Genomic DNA, 25,264 nt, shown 5'->3' with positions numbered 1-25,264 from the left:
CGGAGCTCCCCCTTTATCAGCGATCGCCTCCACCAACCTCCCCTCTAGCTGTAAATAAGAGCATTGCAGACCCCGGCACTACATCCAACAGCCCACCTCCCCTACTGCAGCCGCCGTGTAAGCAATGTATGAAGTTAAAGGGACACTCCAGCAAAAACCTTTCTGCCCCCTCACCTGATTGCTTGTCACACCCTCGAGGTCTCTTCTGTGTGTTGCAGTCACTTCCATGCAGGGCAGCCCCCTGTGTGATGCTTATCAGACACCATTTTGATGCTGAGATTTTTTTTTACGGAGGTCAACTGAACCCCTTTACACCATATGATGTAGGTTTACATCCTGGGGGGCTGGTACTTGTCATCCGCAGTGTGGAAGCTGGCGGTGACCTACAGCTTACTGCCCGCTGCAACAGCGGGGATCGCTGAGAACACATATCTGTTATCCTTAATGTTGACTGCAGCAAGTAAAGGGCTCACAGAGAGAATACGCTCCGTCTACGACGTTATCAAGGAGGGCCGATGGGTCGCCATGGCAACTGGACACCATTTCCTGGTCCGAGTCTGCCATTGCATTTGATCGTTAGCAAGTACCTGCCTGCTCGAGAGAAAAGGTTCGGGTGCTGGCGGCGGGCAGGGAGCTGTGGGGGAGAGCGGTAAGGAACGGAGGTAAGATCTCTCTCTCCCTCTTCCCCCCCCACACTCCTCTCCCCCCCCCCCCCCCGCTTCCCCCTGCTCACTGCCGCTACTCACCACTCGCCCGCGGCGGCACCTGAACCCGAACCTTTTCACTCGAGCGGGCAGGTACTCGCTAAGGGCAATGCTCGCTCAAGCAATTGCCCTTAGCGAGTATACTCACTCATCTCTAATTGTTAGCAATAGTGATAATGCATTGCAGTACGGAGGTCGCTGGTTCAAGTCCCCTACAGGGTCATAAAAACATGTAAAAAGCTAAATACAAATGCTGCTTCCATATTGCTGCAGCCATAACGACGATTACAATGAATTTAACACAATATACATCCTGCACGGCAAAGAACATGACAAGCACAACTAAAAAACGGAGCCAAATGATTACTCAATTCGCTACACAAAAACATAAGAAAAGTAATAAAAATGAAGCCGGATGAACCGCGAAATGGTGCCAGGAAAACCGACAGCCTGCCTGCAAAGACACAACGGGTCTAAAAACATTAATAAAAGTCCTCCACGGTCCGTCTGTCTCCATGCTCATCACTCACACCGTATTCTCAGTCCGTATTAGGCGTACATTTAGCAGATTGGCGCATGACCCACCTACTCGCTCCGGGGTGGTCACACGTGTGTTTCAAGCACATATTTCACGTCTGTGATATAAACAGCAGCTGGTCCGATTTTGGTGCGCGATACACCTCTAGTCCGTGGGGTGAAAAATACGCAGCCAATGTCCGTGTTCCATGCGTGTTGCTGCATATTTTGCGCAGCTTGCAGGCAGACCTGAGCCGGGCGGTTCGGACACTCTTTGGGCTTTTTGAAAAGCAATTTCCTTTGTAGGTTAAGTTCTATAGGCATTATGTGCGCAAAAACCAAAGATATGCAGCAAATATTCAGGGCTCATTTGTATTTTCTGCACACATTTGCGCAGGGTTTTTGTTCCTGTGTGCCAGCGAGCTCCCGCTGATTCCTACGGGTGATTCACTTTAGTTAATACATGCTATCTTCACGTAATACACGCGGACAGAGCGGTAACACAGGGGGGTCTCTACAGACACGGTGGGCGGTATACAGTCCGCAGCGCCGGCCCGGGTCACATGACAGCGGTTTCACCACTAAACGATTTCACATTTATAGTCTTTGTCCCACAGGCTGAAGCGGAAGTAATAATAATGATAATCACTGTATGACGTCTTCAGAGACGGCACCACAAGGTTCTTCTCACAGATGAAGCGTTGTTCAGGCCACCAACATGGCGTCTGCAGGAAGCTCCCCTCGCTGATCATCCAGCATTTATTAGAGTCCCACCTGTAAGAGACAAGATGGAAGACGTCAGGAGGATCACAGGGGGCAGGTATTAGATCAGCATTACTGATAACCTTGTAACCTAGTATCATTCTTTTACTATGTGGCGGTGGTATGTGATCACAGTGTGGTGGTATTATGTTTTCCATCACTATGTGGCGGTGGTATGTGATCATTGTGTGGCGGTATTATTTGCCCCTTATATAGTGTCATTCTGATTCCTCGCAGCTTCTAAGGGTTAGTTGTTGTTCTGTTCTTCCTTCACTGAACTTCTACATGGGGCAGGTGAACGCTCCGCGGGGGCGGCACTCACTCTCCTGCCATGTGGTCCAGCCTTTCCTCGTTACACCCATGTGAGTGAGGGGGTATCTTGGTGCAGAATACGCGGTACACAGCGGACACGCATGTAACATTATAGACTCCCATAGCCTGTGGTACGCGTATTATGTAAGGTGACCAGATTATCCAGAGTCAAAGTGGGACAGAGGGGCGTCAGGGGCGGGGCTTATCACAATGTATAATTTTTACCCCCATTGTTATAAAAATTACAGCGCCGGTTCAAAAAGACGGGGAGCAAATAGCGCAGCACCTCTGCAGCCAAAAACCAGTTAAAGTATGTACCATATGTGCAGATTATGACTGGAGATCAGCCGTGTCCCCGCAGCTGATGTCATACTGTGCGGCGCTCCCCTCACCTCCTCCGAAGGCTTCCCGCTGTCAGCGCTCCCAGCGGCCTGTAGTGGCCTCACCTGACCAGCATCAGAGGAGGTGGTACAGGGGAGCGCCACATAGCATTAGATCAGCTGCGGGGACGGGCCTAATGGCCGGTAAAGATCCCACCGATGGTGCAGAATCCGCCTGTCTGCTGGATGCAGAACGGTCTGCTGTGGACATTCTGCAGCACTCCCACCACACCGGCGTGTATTCAGTCCGTATTATGCGTACGTCTTGCACATTGGCGCATGACCCCGCTGACTCGCTCTGGGGTGGTCACACGTGTGTTTTACATGTTTTACGAGTGTGATATAAATAGCAGCTGGTCCGATTTTGGTGCGCGATACACCTCTAGTCCGTGGGGTGTAAAATACGCAACCAATGTCCGTGTTACATGCGTGTTGCTGCATATTTTGCGCAGCTTGCAGGCAGACCTGAGCCGGGCGGTTCAGACACTTTTTGGGCTTTTTGAAAAAGAATTTCCTTTGTATGTTAAGTTCTATAGACATTATGTGCGCAAAAACCAAATATATGCAGCAAATATTCAGGGCTCATTCACACGGGCGTAAGCGTATTCTCTGCAGGCATTTGCGCAGGGTTTTTGTTCCTGTGTGCCAGCGAGCTCCCACTGATTTCTGCTGTGGACATTCTGCAGCATTTCCATCACATGTAAACATACCGTATGTGAGCTTAAGGTATGCTGCCTCAGTAGTAATGGTGTCCCCTATGACATCCCTAGTAATAATACTGTGCCCCACAGTGGCCCCAGTGGTAATGCTGACCCCCAGAGTGGATACAGTAGTAACCCCCACAGTGGCCCTCAGTAGTAATAGTTAACCCTACAGTAGCCCTAGTAGTGATAATGTCCCCCGCAGTGACCTCAGTAGTCATAGTGTCCCCTATGACATCCCTAGTAATAATAGTGTGCCCCACAGTGGCCCCAGTAGTAATGCTGACCCCCAGAGTGGATACAGTAGTAATAATGTCCCCCGCAGTGACCTCAGTAGTCATCGTGTCCCCTATGTCATCATTAGTAATAATAGTGTGCCCCACAGTGGCCCCAGTAGTAATAATGTCCCCCGCAGTGGCCTCAGTAGTAATAGTGTCCCCTATGACATCCCTAGTAATAATAGTGTGCCCCACAGTGGCCCCAGTAGTAATGCTGGCCCCCAGAGTGGATACAGTAGTAATAATGTCCCCCACAGTGGCCCCAGTAGTAATAATGTCCCCCACAGTGGCCCCAGTAGTAATGCGGACCCCCACAGTGGCCCCAGTAGTAATAATGTCCCCTGCAGTGACCCCAGTAGTCATAGTGTCCTCTATGTCATCCCTAGTAATAATTTATCATTTGTTACAATGTATCGGTGCAGGTAACGTGTCAGTCTGCACACCCCTGTATGAATGTTGGTGGCCGATTAGTCACTGAAGCAATAAATCCCCTGTGTGTGTGAGTGAGGGACGGACGGAGCTCCACACTCATCGTGTGGCGATCCTACTGAGAATCCCAGACAAAACAGCTGATAACAGAGAGAAATGTTACTCACAGTTCAAGGCTTTTCGGCCATTCCCAGCTGTTCCATCTTGAGCTCCGTTTTAACATTTTGCCGACCCAAAAATTGACTTTATTATTAGTAGAAAAATCCTAGAATCAAAGAAAAAGAGTTCAAGGACCAACAAACAAAGGAGCGCTGCTAGAAGAGACACAACCAGGGGCATTAATGAGCGGGGGAGGGGGGGGGGGCTCCGGGTTACATGGGAGGGGGACACAACACAAACAGTGACCGCTGTAATATACTTCTGTCTCGTCACACAGAGCAGCCAGAGGGAACGAGAGACAATCAGCTCATCTGCTGCCCCGTTCAGACACTGAACCAGCAGGGGGCGCAGACCTACAGGGGTAGAATAAAGCCCCATTTACACTCATAGGTTGCTGAATGACAGTTTGAGCGATCATCTTTACATACTTTATAGTCACTAATTAGCTACCATAGACTATGCAGGCGGAGCGGGACATCACTGCGGCCACTAATAGAACAATACAGCTGATTTGTATAAGCAAACAGCTGTAGTATTCTCCACTCTAACTGTCAATGTCCCCACTGTGAATTCACAGCAGGACACAGGCACAGAGAATCTTATCAGCGCAGTCGGCTGATAACAGCATGCTAGAATTCAGGGATCAGCGACTCGTGCGCGAACACTGCACGCTGTCCCTGCAGTTAGACAGAACCAGAATCACTCAAAAGACGGCTTTGATCGATTCTCGTTGTGTCTAAAAGGGCCTTAAGTCTTTCTCTGTGTAGCCGTACCTTTAGGCTGTTCTCACACGACCAATGAAATCGTTGTACAATATCAATTCACTATTTTTCATCTTGGTTGGATTTTCTAACCGGACGTTATAACAGGGGTGCGGCGTAGACTTATTATATCCCCTGTATACAGCCCGATCCCCGAGAGGCAAGGTCACAGCAAAGACTAAGGCTAATTACACACGGGCGCGTGCCACATCGCTCCCAAAATCACACTCCCCAAGGTGCGACGTCCCCGCAGATGCCAGGCGCTACATCACTTCAGGAAGTAGCGGTCCTCCAACGCGGCATATAATGGGTAAACCGTACATGGCGCTCGTGGGCACCTCGAACGCCGTGTGACGCTTTACTGGCCACATTGTAAACAATGGGCGAAGCGATGTGAGGCGTTCCAAGGGCGCCCAAAGATCGGGCATGCCGCGGTTTATTCCAGCCTGCGATGAAAAATAGTGAATTGATATTGTGCAACGATTTCATTGGTCGTGTGAGAACAGCCTAAAGGTACGGCTACACAGGATGACTGACGGGCGCAGCGGGCCCAGCAGCCGCCCCCCGGTAACTATCACCCCGGTGCGATCACATATGAGCAGTAGTCACGCAGATAATGGAGGCGCAGTGGGCGGAGCTTCTCTCACCGCCATTCACTGCAGACAGGCAATGCAGACACTGCAGACAATGTTAGTGCGCATGTTCCTGGCACGGCGCACCACTAATATACCGCGGCTAGGTCGGACAGATAGCGGAGAGCTGCGCGGTGCTGTACAGTAAGTGCCGACGTAGCGCCAAAAACATCCACAGTGACGTTGTGTCGTGCATCAATTCAATGGAGAGCTTATATAGATGGGCGCATCAGCGCCGGACAACCACAACACCCATCATCCGTCCGTACCTTCATCACAGCGTCGTCCCGCTCCGCCACCAGCAGGTTGGCACCGTTCTCTTCACAATACAGCTGACTTTCTGTCCAGGTTTTCATCTGTTCGGATATAAATAAACATTTCCTCCCGAACAAGACCCAACCGTCCGGGCAAAGGTCTACGGAAATAGAAGGGCAATAGTAAAAGCAAAAAGCTGCTTTTGCGCTCGTCGGGATAAAAGATAAAAAGTGTAAATATAATTACATTTATTTACATAAATACGAGCGACGCATTTCGGCGAGTACAATCGCCTTTTTCAAGCTCAAAAATAAACATACATACAAATATTACAAAGCAGGTCTTTAAATAGTCTACTCACATGCTTCCATATGCTTTCAAAGCAGCAATCAAGGTTGCTCCCTAGGGAAAGGTAGGAGGTGTGGGAAACACCCCTCCACTCCCACAATTACGTCACTAGTAGTTTCAATTAGAACTACGTCACATGGAACGCTCTGAGCGTTCCATATATTCATTAATAAAACTTTATTCAAAAGCGACCGAAAACACGGTACGGTCAAGATTAAATTTAAATGCATCTAGCCCCACTTAATTATAGTGTATTAATATTGCTATAAACGAAATAGTATTTAAAAAACATTCTCATTGTGCATCAATATTCTTATTACTTATAGAATAAAATTTATAATATGTATATATATATATAAAAAAATTATACTAATATACCATCAATAACCATAATAAATTAATAATTTATGTAAAGACCCCACGAAAACAAGTTATAATAATACAATATGCAATAATGGTTAATTAATAGAGATGAGCGAACATGTCCGTTACGGACACATCCGCACCCGGACACCGGCTTCGCCGAACACTGCAGTGTTCGCGCGTAAGTGTCCGGGTGCCGCCGGGGGGCGGGGAGATGCGCGGCGGCGCGGGCGGCAGTAGCGGGGAACAGGGGGGAGCCCTCTCTCTCTCCCTCTCCCCCCCACTCCCCGCCGCACCCCCCCGCGCTGCCACGGCGGCCCCCGAACTTTTTCGCCCGAACACTGAAGTGTTCGCAAAGTTCGGTGTTCGGGCGAAAAAGGGGCGGGGCCGAACGTGTTCGCTCATCTCTATTAATTAATAATAAACAGATAAATAATTAATAATTAATAATTTAATAAAAGAAAAATAGATGTGCTAAAAATTTTTTCCTCTAAATTTTTTCTAAAAGTTCATTCAGTCCAAAGGGGGTTAGTGTATTGAGGCGATGAATCCAAAACATTTCTTTTTTTCTCAATACAGTAATGGATTTTACTTCAATCCTTTCCAATGCTGTAACTCTCATTAAGGACGAATCCCCATTATGGACATCATAAAAATGTTTGGATAGGCTTAGATTATTTTTTTATATTCTGTCTATGGTTACTGATCCGTTTTTTAAACTATTAATGGTTCTACCTATGTATTTGAGTTCGCAGGGGCACTCTACTAAATAAATAATTTGTGTGGAACTACAGGTCAGGTGTTGGGAAATGGGTATTTTTATTTTGTTGTGGTCTATATGAGTTCTATTGTGTGAGATGACTGAGCAACACTTGCATTTATGATGCATGCATTTGTAATTTCCCGATTTTTCCGAATCTATAGCTATTAATTTTTTCCTTTTCCTCTCAGGATCAGAGGGTGCTATTAAATTTTGTATCGATGTATTTTTTCTGAATATTAACAAAGGGTTTTTATCAAGTTGGTCCGTTAAAAGGGGATCATTCAAAACTATTGGCCAGTGTTTTTAAAAATGTTCCTAATTGCCGCATGATCACTATTGTATCGCGTAATAAAAGCTGGGTTTTTAAAATTACTCCTATTTTGTGTTTTATTTATCCTTTCTACTCTATCCGTTTTTTTATTATCTAATTTATTATATGCATCCTCTATTATTTGAGCTGGGTAATTTTTTTCTTTAAAACGATTTTTTAAAACTAAAGCTTGCTCCTCATAATCAGAGTCCAATGTACAATTTCGTCTGATCCGCTGTAGTTGTCCGTAAGGTATATTCTGTTTCCATTTTTTAGCATGACAACTTCTAAAATCTAAGTACGAGTTTTTATCAACTTTTTTAAAATTAGTTTTTGTAATAATTTTACTATTCTCTTGCCTTAAAACTAAATCTAAAAATATTACATCATCATAACTAACAGTACTAGTGAATTTCAAATTAAAATTATTTTGATTAAGATTATTGATAAAATTATTAAGATTCTCTAAAGACCCATCGCATATGATTAAAATGTCGTCTATAAATCTTTTAAACAATATATTAGGATCTAAAAAACGCATTTGTTCGAAATTACCCATATAGAGGTTTGCTATGGCCGGCGCAACTTTAGAGCCCATCGCCGTTCCAAGCGTTTGCAAATAAAAAGTTTTTTTATATAAAAAATAATTATTTTTTAATATAAATTCAACCGCTTTTAATAAAAACGTTTTTTGATTGGGTGGCATGAGGGGGTCACTATCTAAAAAAATTTTATAGCCAAAAGACCCAATTCATGTGGAATATTTGAATATAGTGACTCAACGTCAAGAGTACAAAAAATATAGCTATCTTTCCACGTAAAATTACTAATCAACTCTAATAAATGGCTCGTATCCCGCAAATAGGCAGGGAGCGATAAAACATATTTTTGCAGAAGTCTATCAGCATATTCTGCAAGTCGACTAGTGATCGAGTTTACACCGGCTATAATGGGTCTGCTCGGTGGATCGATCTGGTTCTTATGGACCTTAGGTAAATGATACATGAATGGTGTATCCGGCTCTATAGATGTAATATATTTACCTTCGTTTTTAGTATGTCCGTTTTCTGTCACACCTTCCTCGATTAAAATTTTTAAATTATTTTTTATCATATTTGTGGGATCTGTTTTTAAAATTTTATAAGTGCTGGTATCATTTATAATTTTTAGATTAATATTATCATAACGTATATAGTCCATAAGGACTATCCCCCCCCCCCCATTATCTGCTCGTTTAATCACTAAGTCTGGATTGCTCCGAAATTTCTTTAAAACCGATTTTTCTTTGTATGTCAAATTATCATTAAATGGTTTAAAATTATCAGTTTCACATAATTTAGTAAAATCACTCAGCATGTTATGATAAAAGGACTCTAAAAATGGGCCTTTTATCTCTATCGGGTAAAATTTCCTTTTTGGTTTAAGATCAGTAGCGATTGGGTCCAAAAGATTAAAATCTATCGTAACTTCACTAGTATGTTTATTTTTGAGCTTGAAAAAGGCGATTGTACTCGCCGAAACGCGTCGCTCGTATTTATGTAAATAAATGTAATTATATTTACACTTTTTATCTTTTATCCCGACGAGCGCAAAAGCAGCTTTTTGCTTTTACTATTGCCGTCTATCAAGCACCTGACAGGTGCTTGTTTGCTGTATACCTCTTTTTGCTGCTCTCCGTCATGCTGCGGATGTGGGAATAAAAGAACCTGTGTAAAGCCTTCCTGGACATCGGTGCCGACGGGGTTTATCAGGCTGATTTCCCCGTCAGGCACCAGGTGAGTTAATATTGGCTCATTTTACACTGTTTTAATCACTTGGCGCATCCCTGATCTACTCTTAGAAATAGAAGGGCGTGTGTTTAGTTACAGCGGTACCTGGTGCCCCGAACCAACCCCACCCCCACCCCAGGGCACCCCACAGATAGTTACTGCTGATAATCCATTCAGAGAGTCAGTAAACCCGGCTGACAGCCTCGTAAGTCAGCAGGTGGCATTTATTATTGGAGGTCATCTCCACATCTTACCTGTAGACCAATTATTGGGCAGAATACTAGAGACGGCCCACGTGAGGGCGACTCCGTGACCGAATATTAGAAACGGCCCACGTGAGGGCGACTCCGTGACCGAATATTAGAAACGGCCCACGTGAGGGCGACTCTGTGGCTGAATATTAGAGACGGCCACGTGAGGGCGACTCCGTGACCGAATATTAGAAACGGCCCACGTGAGGGCGACTCTGTGACCGAATATTAGAGACGGCCCACGTGAGGCCGACTCCGTGACCGAATATTAGAGACGGCCCACGTGAGGGCGACTCCGTGACCGAATATTAGAGACGGCCCATGTGAGGGCGACTCCGTGACTGAATATTAGAGACGGCCCACCTGAGGGCGACTCCGTGACCGAATATTAGAGACGGCCCACCTGAGGGCGACTCCGTGACCGAATATTAGAGACGGCCCACCTGAGGGCGACTCCGTGACCGAATATTAGAGACAGCCCACCTGAGGGCGACTCCGTGACCGAATATTAGAGACGGCCCACCTGAGGGCGACTCCGTGACCGAATATTAGAGACGGCCCGCGTGAGGGCGACTCGGTGACTGAATATTACAGACGGCCCACGTGAGGGCGACTCTGTGACCGAATATTAGAGACGGCCCACGTGAGGGCGACTCGGTGACTGAATATTACAGACGGCCCACGTGAGGGCGACTCGGTGACTGAATATTACAGACGGCCCACGTGAGGGCGACTCGGTGACTGAATATTAGAGACGGCCCTCGTGAGGGCGACTCGGTGACCGAATATTAGAGACAGCCCGCGTGGGGGCGACTCGGTGAGTGATTACTACACACGGTACACGTGAGGGCGACTCGGTGACTATTAAAGAAAGCCTTCAGTGACGGAGGTTCTAGTTCTTAAATGTAATAATTAATTTTGAAGAGAAACCGTTAAGTGGTCAGTGTGATCCTCAGACACAGACCGCAATTATACAAGAACCGCAAAACCTGAAGCTCCGGCAGTGAGAGTGAGACGGCACCATGACTGATCAGTCCACATAAAGGACGTGTGACATCACTTTCCACTTCACTGCGAGCAAATATACCCTCAGAACTAATGCTGTGCAGGATGTGGATGATGTGGATGGTGATCTGGGTCAGCAAAAACTCCACATGGTAACACCACAGCGGGCAGAAATCAAGAGGCAGCTGTTATTACAGGCTCTCATTGGTGCAAAACAGCATCTGTAGCTTTAAGTGATCTTGTTCTCATCCTGAGATACAGCCTCCATATCATGCTCCAGAGCTGAATTACCTCTTCTGCTGGTGGAGTCACGGTGTACATACATTACTTATCCTGTACTGCTCCTGAGTTACATCCTGCATTATACTCCAGAGCTGCACTCACTATTCTGCTGGTGGAGTCACTGTGTACATACATTACTTATCCTGTACTGATCCTGAGTTACAGCCTGTATTATACCCCAGAGCTGCACTCACTATTCTGCTGGTGTAGTCACTGTGTACATACATTACTTATTCTTTACTGATCCTGAGTTACAGCCTGTATTATACCCCAGAGCTGCACTCACTATTCTGCTGGTGGAGTCACTGTGTACATACATTACTTATCCTGTACTGACCCAGAGTTACATCCTTTATTATACTCCAGAACTGCACTCACTATTCTGCTGGTGGAGTCACTGTGCACATACATTACTTATCCTGTACTGACCCAGAGTTACATCCTGTATTATACTCCAGAGCTGCACTCACTATTCTGCTGGTGGAGACACTGTGTACATACATTACTTATCCTGTACTGATCCTGAGTTACATCCTGTATTATACTCCAGAACTGCACTCACTATTCTGCTGGTGGAGTCACTGAGTACATACATTAGTTATCCCGTACTGCTCCTGAGTTACATGATGTATTATACTCCAGAGCTGCACTCACTATTATGCTGGTGGAGTCACAGTGTACACACATTACTTATCCTGTACTGACCCCGAGTTACATCCTGTATTATACTCCAGAGCTGCACTCACTATTCTGCTGCTGCTGCTGCTGAAGTCACTGTGTACATACATTACTTATCCTGTACTGACCCCGAGTTACATCCTGTATTCTACTCCAGAGCTGCACTCACTATTCTGCTGGTGGAGTCACTGTGTACATACATTACTTATCCTGTACTGCTCCTGAGTTACATCCTGTATTATACTGCAGAGCTGCACTCACTATTCTGCTGGTGGAGTCACTGTGTACACACATTACTTATCCTGTACTGACCCCGAGTTACATCCTGTATTATACTCCAGAGCTGCACTCACTATTCTGCTGCTGCTGCTGCTGCTGAAGTCACTGTGTACATACATTACTTATCCTGTACTGACCCCGAGTTACATCCTGTATTCTACTCCAGAGCTGCACTCACTATTCTGCTGGTGGAGTCACTGTGTACATACATTACTTATCCTGTACTGATCCCGAGTTGCATCCTGTATTATACTGCAGAGCTGCACTCACTATTCTGCTGGTGGAGTCACAGTGTACATACATTATTTATCCTGTATTATACTCCAGGGCTGCACTCACTATTCTGCTGGTGGAGTCACTGTGTTCATAGATTACTTATCCTGTACTGTTCCTGAGTTACATCCTGTATTATACTCCAGAGCTGCACTCACTATTCTGCTGGTGGAGTCAATGTATACATACATTAGTTATCCTGTACTGCTCCTGAGTTACATCCTGTATTATACTCCAGAGCTGCACTCATTATTCTGCTGGTGGAGTCACTGTGTACATACATTACTTCTCCTGTACTGATCCCGAGTTACATCCTGTATTATACTCCAGAGCTGCACTCACTATTCTGCTGGTGGAGTCACAATGTATATACATTACTTATCCTGTATTATACTCCAGGGCTGCACTCACTATTCTGCTGGTGGAGTCACTGTTTGCATAGATTACTTATCCTGTACTGCTCCTGAGTTACATGATGTATTATACTCCAGAGTTGCACTCACTATTCTGCTGCTGGAGTCACTGTGTACATACATTACTTATCCTGTACTGATCCTGAGTTACATCCTGTATTATACCCCTGAGCTGCACTCACTATTCTGCTGGTGTAGTCACTGTGTACATACATTACTTATCCTGTACTGCTCCTGGAGTTACATCCTTGTGGGAGATATCCTATATGTATTTTCTGTATTTTTGTCAACTGTGAAGATGCTATGTTGTATTTCCAGTCTGAACCTGTGGGGGAAGGGAACATCACCCCTTCACCTCCACAAGAATTTAAGGAGCAGTGCCTATTGTTCCAATACTGGTCAAACCGGTTCTAACTGGCAGACACCTATCTAGGAATGTTTGTCTTGGACAGCAGAGAGGAGAAACAGGATGTTCTTCTCATGAGACCAAATTCAAGAATGAACTGAGCGTGCTCACCGAAGTTCGTCCCAGATGGATGACATCACAAGCTACCTCACAAATACCTCCCTCTGAAAACGACCAATCAGCACGCTAAATGATGTAACTGTATACTTCCTGTGTTGAAACTTATTTAAGTTTTACCCGCGCTTAATAAAGCTAGAGACTCTTTTGGGAACACATGATGTAGGCTTGTGATCTTTGAAAGGCTCTCCAGGCCTGCACATATTATCTTAATTTGGAACGCACAGTATATCGAATAGCGAATTTTGCGCTAACAAAATTGGAGGCACCGCTGGGATAATGAAGATACAGAGATATGAAGATATTTCATCGTTATCCGGACACAAGGGGACTTCGAAGCAGAGACGGACAGATAATGAGCTCAAACAAGGTAATAAGCTATTCTTATACCTGTACCATCTCTCCCTCTCTGCTATGATCCGCCCCAGGCCGGGTGAGTTGAAATATGATAAGTCTGTATCTAAAGAACAATGAAGTAGATATACTGTGTGGTTTTTATGTTGTCTGTGAAGTAATGTCCTAAGTGTAAGAAGGTGTGAGCTATGTGGGGGGGGGGGGGTTTATATTGTCTCTGTAGTAGTGAATGGTGTGAACAGACTGTGCAGGTTAATAAGGAACAAAGAAAGAGTAGTATAGCTTGTTAAAAGAAAGTAAAAAGAAAAGTTGATGTAAGCAATTTTAGCTGAAGGTTATAGTAGTGATTCTGGTTAAAAACAGTAGAGTGTCCATGCGGTCAGAGAGTTTCCATTGTGCAACATGTGGCTGAAGAGGTCTCCCTTTGTTATGTGGGGGGAGGGGTGCACATGGAATGCTTGCATTTGCCATGTTGGCATACATCAGCTCAAGGGAATTTGGGCTTGGAGTAAAGATGTGGGCTAGCCAGAGAAGTCTCCTCCGATTATGGCAGGCCAAGCAGGCTGTTGAGGTTCCACAATGTGGTGCCAAAAGTACAGATCTGTGCCATGAGGTGCGGGAGTAGAGAATCTCAATTAATTAAGGATTTTTCCAATTACGACAAGATGGGCAGGGACGAAATTGTAAGTGCTTATTAGTGAGGTAAGCCAGACCTGTGTCGTGAGGTGTGGGAAAAATCACAGACTCGCAAGCAAATTCAATGAGATGATGTTTGTAAACACAACTGGACACACAAAAATGGGTGAAGGAAAAGCAAGTCAATGAGTTAAGGAAAGGTAGAAGGCTTAACAATGAACGGTGATAATAGTTGCTATCTGGAGTGGTGAATATAAGTATGTGGGTGGAAATGGGCATAAGTTGTATTGTGTTTGTCATTGGATAGCCTATTCTGGACAAAATATGTAAAAACCGCGGTACATAAGAGTTTTCTTATATATATATATATATATATATATATATATATATACTTTGTTCAATATGGGAAGTTCTATGTACAGTAAATACAATCCCAGTTTCTACTTCACATGAGATACTTATCAGTCTGTGTATGAGTGAATGAAAACCCCAGTGAGTGTGAATTTGTGTGTATAAATGAAGGGCCCGTATGAGAGTTAGATTGTGTTATATGGTATATACTGTTCGGTGGCTAGAAACTAAATGAGGCAAGAAAGACCAAACGCTGAGCCAGACCACAGGTGGTAGAGCTAGGTGATGTAAGGAGATGGGAGGGAAGAACAATAGGAAAAGTCTTGCTCCACCCTCCACACAGACCAGCCTAGGAGAGAAGTGTGTCTCCATTTAAGTGGATGTTGGTATGTATATATATATATATATATATATATATATATATATATATATATATATATATATATATATATATAGTGGTAATGTATAGAGGGAAGGTCACTCTTAGACTCCGTGTTAGGTCTCTCACTTGAACAAATGGAGGTGGCCAAAGGAGGGGCATCTAATTTTATTCCTGAGGGTAGTTGTGTGAGATAATAGTCCAGGATTGCCACAGTGTGTATATATATATATATATATATGTTCTTTGAGTATGTGGAGAATTTAAAAATATTGAGTTGTGTTAATTTGAATATTATTGAATTAAGATACTAAAATGAGATAGTTGTGTACTTGAGACACCTGATAAGTACTTTGGTCAAATTAATAACAAAAGTTCTATTTTAGAGTGTATCTCATTTTCAGTTAACAACAGTATTTTACGTGAAAATAGTTACATTTGAAAAAATAAGTAAATTTTGGATGCCAGTAATTGAGTTTATCCCAAAGGGTATCAGGGATACCAGTCCCTTAGTAAACCAGTAGTTAACCATCATTGGTGCTGTTGTTATGGTTGTAGATTGTAATAACAATATTTCCTATCCTGTTTGCAGTATGTTTTCCTGCAGGTACCAGAGATGGTGTGGGGCCCCCTTAATATCATGCTTCCTCAAGGGGTCATAAAATACTGTATAGAGTGCAAACTAAACATCTTTCAGCTTCCAGACTAGCTAAGTATGAGACTGCCCTGCTAGCACCCTCACATATCGCAATCAAGTCAGAAGGTTAAGAGGAAGGGGCGGCAGGCGCAGACCATGACATTAAATAGAAAGCACATGGTTGTAGAAACAAGAATTAAAAGAGTAACTAGGGGTCCTAACAATAATGTTGTAACTGCCATGATTAATGTAAATCTTGAGTTTTACCCATAGATGGTTCCAAATATTGTGGAAATGGACAAGCAAAACAGGCTATGCAGTGGTAACCGACAGAAAGAGGTAATTGTACAAAAACCACTCTTTCCCTCCTGAGAGACTCAGTTACTTAGGAAATAGAGGTGATGGCGCTCACTGAAACATGTAAGCTGGCTGCAGGTAAGACTGTTTGTGTCTGCACCGACTTAAGGTACACATTGGGAATCGTACACGATTTCACATCTTATACGGCACAGTGGAAGTTTCATGGGGTCCTTGAGTAAGCCAATCCAGAACGCAGAAGCAGTGTATTTGTTCTACAAGGTTTTAGCTCTTTCCGCACAGGTGACTTATCATCAAGTCCAGGCTTATGCCACAGAGACAACCACTGAGGCTGGAAGGAACCAGAGAGCAGGCACCGCAGCAGGCTGACTTCCCTTGAATGAGGTAACGGCTGGTAACCTGCTTGCACCTGAAACAGGTGTAGATATTTCTCTGTTGCTTGAATTACAGGAACAGGCCTCAAAAGAAGAAAAAGGAGGAGTGGAAAAGCGAACAGAATTCTACTGGGGTCTGGCAGAAAGGTAAATGCCTGTGCCTCCCCTGCACGCTGTACTCCATGATGTCACATCTGATCTATGAGCTAACCCATTCATCCAAGGAGGTAATGTGTGGTATGGTGTCTTCTGCTTGGCTTACCCCAGGGTTCAACACTGCTGCAATAGGGTTTGTACAGGGATGCATAAAATGCGCCCATTACAATCCAGGCCAATTGGTCAAGGTACCTTCTCGATGCGAGCCAGACTATCTGTATCAGTGACTGCAGGATGATAGCATACAGCTACCAAAGGCTGGTGTTTGGAGTTGTTGGTTTGCATAGACCTCTTTTCATGTTATTTGGAGGCGTGGCTTGAGAAATTAAAAAAAAAAATAATAATAATAATTTTTAACACGCCAAAAATATGACCTAAGAATATATTTTATGAAAGTAATTTTGAATATTTGGGTACAGCAGAAGTAATAATAAATAATAAAGGTAAACATTTTAATAGTCATCTACTCGGTTAGAACCACGCCTAAATATAAGACTAAGTTGAGTCCCTATGAAGGTTTTGTTTGGTAATGCTGCTGTAATAGGCCTATGCCTATTCCAGGCCAAAAAGGAAGGCCTTACCTCCCATGTGAGTGCCTTATATCAGGAGTTATATCATCTGTCACCCATAAATGTGTATTCTCCGTGTTTCCAGATCAAAATGCAAAGAATCCTTTCAAGTGCTGTTAACCACTACGGTCACAGTGAAACTTCAAAAAAAACTAATTTGGGTTCATGGCAGACATTGAGTAAAGATAATCCTTTGTTATATGTAGGACCCTTGCGGTCATTGGGCTGTCATTTCTCTTCCTCATAAGGGTAACAGAAGACGTACATCCTATGAAGAGGGTTATATTGCTTCATATGTAATGTGCAGAGGCGTAACTTGAAGCTCCCGGGCCCCGATGAAAAACTTGGAACCGGACCCTGAACTATAATGCTTTACTCATAGTACTGGGTTCCCTATATGAAGAAGAGAGGCCTTATGGGCCCCTAAAAGGCTCCTGAGCCCGGGTGCAACTGCATCCTCTATAGTTACGCCCCTGGTAATGTGTCAAAGATCAGAAAAATGTCAACAGATGCAATAAGGTAGCAGTAAATGTACCAATGTTTCAGCCATATTGTGTAATCAGACCAATGTTAACATGTAACAAACAATATAACCTGAGATCACACTTGGAAAGCCAGTCACATTCAAAATGTTGTATCATCTAAACTATGAACAAGGTGGCTTATGCAGAAAACGTGGAATAAAGATCAATCTTTCAGGAGCCATCTACCTAGAATACCGTTGGGAAACTGTAACGTGTTGTGAGGGATTTTCCTTATCCTGGATATCACCCAGCAGTAGGAAGGGATAAGGCAGGAGGCATTTCCCATGGCGGAGGTGACAGCTAGGGTCCCCTGTAAGTGGTAGGGAAAGGCCCAAAAACACAAATAGGAAGGAAAAACCATCCAGGAGAATGAAAATACGCACAACAAAGGAGGGAATTGTGGGAGATATCCTATATGTATTTTCTGTATTTTTGTCAACTGTGAAGATGCTATGTTGTGTTTCCGGTCTGAACCTCTGGGGGAAGGGAACATCACCCCTTCACCTCCACAAGAATTTAAGGAGCAGTGCCTATTGTTCCAATACTGGTCAAACCGGTTCTAACTGGCAGACACCTATCTAGGAATGTTTGTCTTGGACAGCAGAGAGGAGAAACAGGATGTTCTTCTCATGAGACCAAATTCAAGAATGAACTGAGCGTGCTCACCGAAGTTCCTCCCAGATGGATGACATCACAAGCTACCTCACAAATACCTCCCTCTGAAAACGACCAATCAGCACGCTAAATGATGTAACTGTATACTTCCTGTGTTGAAACTTATTTAAGTTTTACCCGCGCTTAATAAAGCTAGAGACTCTTTTGGGAACACATGATGTAGGCTTGTGATCTTTGAAAGGCTCTCCAGGCCTGTACATATTATTTAATTTGGAACGCACAGTATATCGAATAGCGAATTTTGCGCTAACATCCTGTATTATACTCCAGAGCTGCACTCACTATTCTGCTGGTGTAGTCACTGTGTACATACATTACTTATCCTGTACTGCTCCTGAGTTACATCCTGTATTATACCCCAGAGCTGCACTCACTATTCTGCTGCTGGAGTCACTGTGTACATACATTACTTATCCTGTACTGATGCTGAGTTACATCCTGTATTATACTCCAGAGCTGCGCTCACTATTCTGCTGGTGGAGTCACTGTGTACATACATTACTTATCCTGTACTGATCCTGAGTTACATCCTGTATTATACTCCAGAGCTGCACTCACTATTCTGCTGGTGGAGTCACTGTGTACATACATTACTTATCCTGTACTGATCCTGAGTTACATCCTGTATTATACCCCAGAGCTGCACTCACTATACTGCTGGTGGAGTCACTGTGTACATACATTACTTATCCTGTACTGATCCTGAGTTACATCCTGTATTATACCCCAGAGCTGCACTCACTATTCTGCTGGTGGAGTCACTGTGTACATACATTACTTATCCTGTACTGATCCTGAGTTACATCCTGTATTATACTCCAGAGCTGCACTCACTATTCTGCTGGTGGAGTCACTGTGTACATACATTACTTATCCTGTACTGATGCTGAGTTACATCCTGTATTATACTCCAGAGCTGCGCTCACTATTCTGCTGGTGGAGTCACTGTGTACATACATTACTTATCCTGTACTGATCCTGAGTTACATCCTGTATTATACTCCAGAGCTGCACTCACTATTCTGCTGGTGGAGTCACTGTGTACATACATTACTTATCCTGTACTGATCCTGAGTTACATCCTGTATTATACCCCAGAGCTGCACTCACTATACTGCTGGTGGAGTCACTGTGTACATACATTACTTATCCTGTACTGATCCTGAGTTACATCCTGTATTATACCCCAGAGCTGCACTCACTATTCTGCTGGTGGAGTCACTGTGTACATACATTACTTATCCTGTACTGCTCCTGAGTTACATCCTGTATTATACTCCAGAGCTGCACTCACTATTCTGCTGGTGGAGTCACTGTGTACATACATTACTTATCCTGTACTGCTCCTGAGTTACATCCTGTATTATACTCCAGAGCTGCACTCACTATTCTGCTGGTGTAGTCACTGTGTACATACATTACTTATCCTGTACTGCTCCTGAGTTACATCCTGTATTATACCCCAGAGCTGCACTCACTATTCTGCTGCTGGAGTCACTGTGTACATACATTACTTATCCTGTACTGACCCGGAGTTACATCCTGCATTATACTCCAGAGCTGCACTCACTATTCTGCTTGTGGAGTCACTGTGTACATACATTACTTATCCTGTACTGATCCTGAGTTACATCCTGTATTATACTCCAGAGCTGCACTCACTATTCTGCTGGTGTAGTCACTGTGTACATACATTACTTATCCTGTACTGCTCCTGAGTTACATCCTGTATTATACCCCAGAGCTGCACTCACTATTCTGCTGCTGGAGTCACTGTGTACATACATTACTTATCCTGTACTGACCCGGAGTTACATCCTGCATTATACTCCAGAGCTGCACTCACTATTCTGCTTGTGGAGTCACTGTGTACATACATTACTTATCCTGTACTGATCCTGAGTTACATCCTGTATTATACCCCAGAGCTGCACTCACTATTCTGCTGCTGGAGTCACTGTGTACATACATTACTTATCCTGTACTGATCCTGAGTTACATCCTGTATTATACTCCAGAGCTGCACTCACTATTCTGCTGGTGGAGTCACTGTGTACATACATTACTTATCCTGAGGTTGATCCTGTAGATCTTATAAAAGTATAAAACGTAACAATAAAACCAAACTGTAACAATAGTAAATAATAATAATAGAACCGTATACAGAGATAAGGCCCTTCACCCAGAGTTCATGGTCCACAAACAAAAGAAAACCCATGTCTGGACTCCCCTCCCCCCTGCCGTACACTCGCACACACACTCAACACAAACCACAATATACCTAAAAGAAGAAAGAACATCCAGCTATAGAAACTAAAACTAAGACTCCAGGTCCAGCCGCACCGCACTGAAACCCCATCATAAACAAAATTAAGCAATAACATAAACATAACATATATATATACCAATAATTAACTAAATAGGAAAATAAAGACCAATCCAAAAGGCATACAAAAAGAACTAACATTTTTTTTGGGGGGGGGTCCCCAGTGCAGTTCGGGGGCCATGCCCGTTCCACCAGTCCGTGCCCAGAGTTCAATGTTCGGGACATGCCAGGCTACGGCTCAAGGCGTGAAACCATTCCCCCCAACACCCCACCCAACCCAACTACCACCCAGAACGTGAATATATACATATAAAGATATATTAACCAATACACATGACATACACGATATATATTAACATAACCCGAAAGCCTAAGGTCAGCTCTCCTGCAGCCCTACTTCAGTCCTTCTTGCCCCAGCCAAAACAAAAAGCTTCTTGGTGCACTCACAGCCCCCCACCGGGATTGGAGGTGATAAGCCGGGCACAGACATCACAATGTTCTATCCCTTGGCATTTTGTTTTTTTTAGAGATCTACCTATTCTTTCCCTAATTTGCCCTAGACTGTCCTTAATCTGCCCCTCAGTCTGACTCTTCATAGAAAACTGTCGCTACCCTATCCCTCTTCTCTCCCTATCCTGTCCCTCCTTTCTCCCTACTCTGCCCCTAGAAGATTAAGAAAAGACTGTCCCTAAGTAAATACAAGCCCTCTCCATAGGAGAGAAGCCTTAGATGTGCCCAGCCTCTCGTACTCCAAAGAACGCACCTTCACCAGGTCACCCAGGATGTTCCTACATACCGTATCCACGGGGATGACTTTCAGCTCCGTCGAGATCAGACACCGTGCACTCCAGATATGGAACCTGACCACTAGGCTAACTAGAAATAAAGTTCAGCGGTCCCTGCCACCAAGACCTCTGAAGGATTCATAAGCCCACACCGCATAGGAGAGGTGTGCCACCTGACGCCAGCCTATGGAGACCCCTACCCGTTGGTATACCTCTGTATTAAAGGGGAACTGAAGCAGGAAATGCTCCATGCTTTCCAGCACGTCGCTGCACTCCTGATGGGGGCAACCCCTGTCAATCAGAGGCCTGCTCTTCAAGTTACCCCTTACATACAGTCTCCCGTGAAAGCAGCGCCAAGCCTAGTCCGAAAACTTCAAGGGGACCTGGGTTGAATTCAGTAAACGTAACCCTCCCTCCAGGTCCCGACTTGGGCAGTCCTTGAGCGCCAGGGGCTTCTGGAAATGGGTCAACAGGACTCTTTCGTCGAGGAGCCTCCTCATCAGAGTCCTGATCTCCCACATCCCCAGACCCCACCGGCGTATCACCTTCAGAACCAAGGTAGCGTAAGCTGGGAGATATCCGTGCTGCATGCGAAGGTCCTTCACTCGCCCTCCTGTCTCCCATTCCTGGAAAAAGGGCCAAAACCATCCCCGGCAGGAGTAGACCCACGGAGGAGCCCTCTATGTTGATCTCAAAAAAGATGTCTACAAGAAACACCATGGGGTTGACCATAGACAACCCCCCTAGTCTCCTCGTGTGGTATGTAACATCTCTCCTGATCAGGTTCAACCTGTTCCCCCACAACATTAGGAAGAACAGGTTGTAGACCCGGGTCCAGAGAGGCTCTGGCAAAATGCATGCGCTGCCCAGGTAGATGAATAAAGGGAACAGGTATGTTTTGATCAGGCTAACTCTTTCCCGAAGGATCAAAGACCAACCCTTCCACTGATTAACCTTGTGAGTTGCACCATCCAGCCTGTCTACCCAATTTTGCATGGGGTAATCCCCCTGGCCAAATTTGATGCCAAGAACTTTTGCTGAAGTCTGGGGCACCGGAAGAGTGTCCAGGAGATCAAACACAGAATCCTCTCTTCCTAGCCAGAGACTCTCGCACTTATCCCAGTTGACCCTGGACCCGGATGCCTCCGAGTAGCGATCCACCTCTGATACCACAAACTCCGCCTCCTCCCGTGAGGATACGAAGAGCGTGACATCATCAGCGTATGCCACTGCCCTCAGGGTAGCCTCCGGCACCGCCCGGTCCATCCCCACCCCTGCTATAGGTCCATTATCAACCCTCCGAAGGAAGGGATCTATCGCAAACACATACAACAGGGGACTTAGAGGAGAGCCCTGACAGACGCCAGACCCCACCTCAAATTGGCGGCCAAGCCAACCGTTCACCGGCGGGAAAGTCTCAGCCCCTGCATACAATGTTAGCAGCCAATCAACAAACCCCACTGGCAGGCCGTATCTCAGAAGGACCGACCAGAGGTACTCGTGATTAACCCGATTAAACGCTTTGGCCTGATCCAAGGACAGCAAGTACCCCTCCAGGGACCAGCCCTACCCTGCTCCACTGCCTCCCGGACACCAAGAACAGCACTAAAGGTGCTACGGCCTGGAACAGAGCAATGCTTGGCCCCCGAGAGGAGCCGGGGTGCAAACTTGACCAACCGATTAAACAGCACTTTTGCCAGAACCTTCTTGTCCTTATTGAAAAGCGCTATGGGACGCCAGTTCTCAATACGGCTCGAGTCTTTACCCTTTGACAGAAGGATCAAAGCTGTCCTCCTCATTGACTTTGGCAGAGTGCCCGAGGAAAGACTCATTTAATACCTTCGTCAAGAGCGGACTCAAGAGGTCCTTGAAGGTCTTATAATACTCGGATGTTAGGCCATCTGGTCCTGGCAACTTTTTGAGCCGGAGCCTATCAATCACCAGTTTAACTTCCTCTATTCTGATCTCTTCTGTCAAAACATCAAGAGAGGTGTCTACCCCTGGCTCAAGGACAGTTTCAGCCAGGAAAACCTGCATCACTTCCGAATCTAGATCCCTCTTTCCCAAGAGTTGCGAGTTGTAGGATCTGACGACCTCCAGAATCCCTGATCTGGATCGATTCAGGGATCCTGCACTATTGATCAGTCCAGTGACCACTTTACTATTCACTGACATCCTACAGTTTTTGTAAGGGTCAGGCGAGCGGTACTTCCCAAAATCCCTTTTAAAAACCAAGGATGCATGTCTATCATACTGGCACTTCTTGAGCGACGATTTCACTCTGGAGATCTCCTCGCAGCTACCTCCAGTCGAAACGAGATGTTCGAGTTTCCTCCTCAGGCCGTTGTACAGGCGGTACCTGTCCATGCATCTGAGGTTGGAGAGCTCTCGGAAGAACCTCGCCGCCCTCCTCTTGAACATCTCCCACCACTCTGACTTACTGCTACAGAGATCCAGTAATGGTACCTGGCTCTGCAGAAAATCCTCAAAGGACTATCTTATCTCTGCTTCCTCCAGGAGAGACGAATTCAGCCTCTATAAGCCTCTACCCATCCGGGGGTTCTCTGTAACATTCAGAGAAAACAATATTAGACAGTGGTCGGAGAATTCCACCTCAACAACGGACACTGGTGAAGAGATGGCTTCCTCCTTCAAATAAAACCTGTCTATTCTAGACCTACTCATACCTCTATAAAAGGTGAATCCCTCGTGGCCTGGGGTGTGCCGAATGTGGACATCCACCAGGCGAGCTCCGCTAGCTACGCTATTCAGTGTGACGCTGTCAAAAGCCAACCACCTGTCTCCAGAGCCTCCCCTATTGCGAGCTCTCGTGACTGTATTGAAGTCACCTCCAAAGACAACTTGGCGGCTGGTAAAAAGGTAGGGCTTGATCCTCATAAAGAGACTCTTCCTGTCCTTTTTTGACTGGGGACCGTAGATGTTGACAAGTCTTAATTCTTGTCCCTTCATGAGGACATCTAAGATCAGGCACTTTCCCATTTCTAATTCAATAACTCGTCGGCATTCAACCGCGGCGGTAAAAAGGACCGCCACTCTGCTATACGGCTCGGCCGCAAGAGACCAGTAGGAAGGGCCTGACCTCCACTCCCTTTTTGCCTTATGTATGGCTGCTAAATCAGACAGCCTGGTCTCCTGCAAAAATAAAATGTCGGCTTCAACGCAACCGAGAAAATCAAAGGCTGCAAATCTAGCCGTATCTGACTTTATGCTGGCAACGTTAATTGATGCCAGAGTCAGCGGAGTTGGTGCCATCATGAGTGATTAAATTAGACGGCTTTCTTCCTCACACCTGCTTCCTCGGGGTCAGAGGAAAGCCCCTTGCCTCTTTTTTTGGACACAGATGTGTCCATAGCAGGGGATCCCCCGACCCAGTCATCCTTGTTTCCAGGTTCCAGAGTAGCCTCCACCCCGGAAGGAACTATGCCTTCACGAGGTGGAGACTCAGCACCCCCTGTTGACCCTTCCTTTGCCCTAGGAACCTTGCCCTCCGCCTCCCCCTCAGAAGAGGAGGAAGAGATGTCTCGGAGGGCAAAGAACCTATTGGAGAGTCCAACTGGAGGTGAGCAGGCTTTTCCTTCCAGTACTTGGCCCGGGGTGGGAGAAGATCTTGAATCCCCCCTTCGTTTTCTCCTCGTGGCACCTAGCTTACGCCGTTTCTCTAGCCACTTCTTGCCTTCCTCATCAACACTTTCACAGTGGGAGGAATCTGCAGAGTTGGTCTCCTCCCTCTGGATCCTCCTGTCCTCCTCATCTAAATCGCTGTCCCTCAAAGCCTCAGCCGCGAGATTTGCTTCAGGAACAGGGGCCACCATCGACCCACCTGCTGTGGGCGCTCCTGTCAGCTCCCTGCTCCGTCTGCATTTCTCCTGACGCCTCTGCTTAGCAGGTGTCTTTTGCCAGTTCTTCCCTGGCTCCTGAGCTCCTCCACCTCTGCTGGTCCCCTCACCCCCGGAGGCCACATCATGAGCCCCATCCGTAGGTGCCAAGACCGCATTGGCAAAGGAGCACGGACA

The 25,264-nt window shown here is 45.5% G+C and overlaps 1 protein-coding gene across 1 annotated transcript in view; it reads right to left on the bottom strand.

Annotated features, from left to right (window-relative positions):
- Positions 1-735: 735 nt before the first annotated feature.
- The window catches only part of LOC136627221 (B-cell differentiation antigen CD72-like), an 87,742-nt gene continuing 63,213 nt past the window's right edge, over positions 736-25,264 (bottom strand). The window contains exons 5-7 of the mRNA XM_066602151.1: positions 5,904-6,049; positions 4,250-4,347; positions 736-1,994 (exon numbers count right to left, since the gene is read on the bottom strand). Coding sequence (XP_066458248.1) covers positions 1,802-1,994; positions 4,250-4,347; positions 5,904-6,049 — 437 coding nt within the window. The 3' untranslated portion in view covers positions 736-1,801. The remainder of the gene's footprint in view (positions 1,995-4,249; positions 4,348-5,903; positions 6,050-25,264) is intronic.

The sequence above is a fragment of the Eleutherodactylus coqui genome, chromosome 5, assembly GCF_035609145.1.
Source record: "Eleutherodactylus coqui strain aEleCoq1 chromosome 5, aEleCoq1.hap1, whole genome shotgun sequence".
Taxonomy (NCBI): Eukaryota; Metazoa; Chordata; class Amphibia; order Anura; family Eleutherodactylidae; genus Eleutherodactylus; species Eleutherodactylus coqui.
The sequence above is the reverse complement of the archived record's forward strand: the minus strand, read 5'-3'. Positions and strand labels throughout refer to the sequence as shown.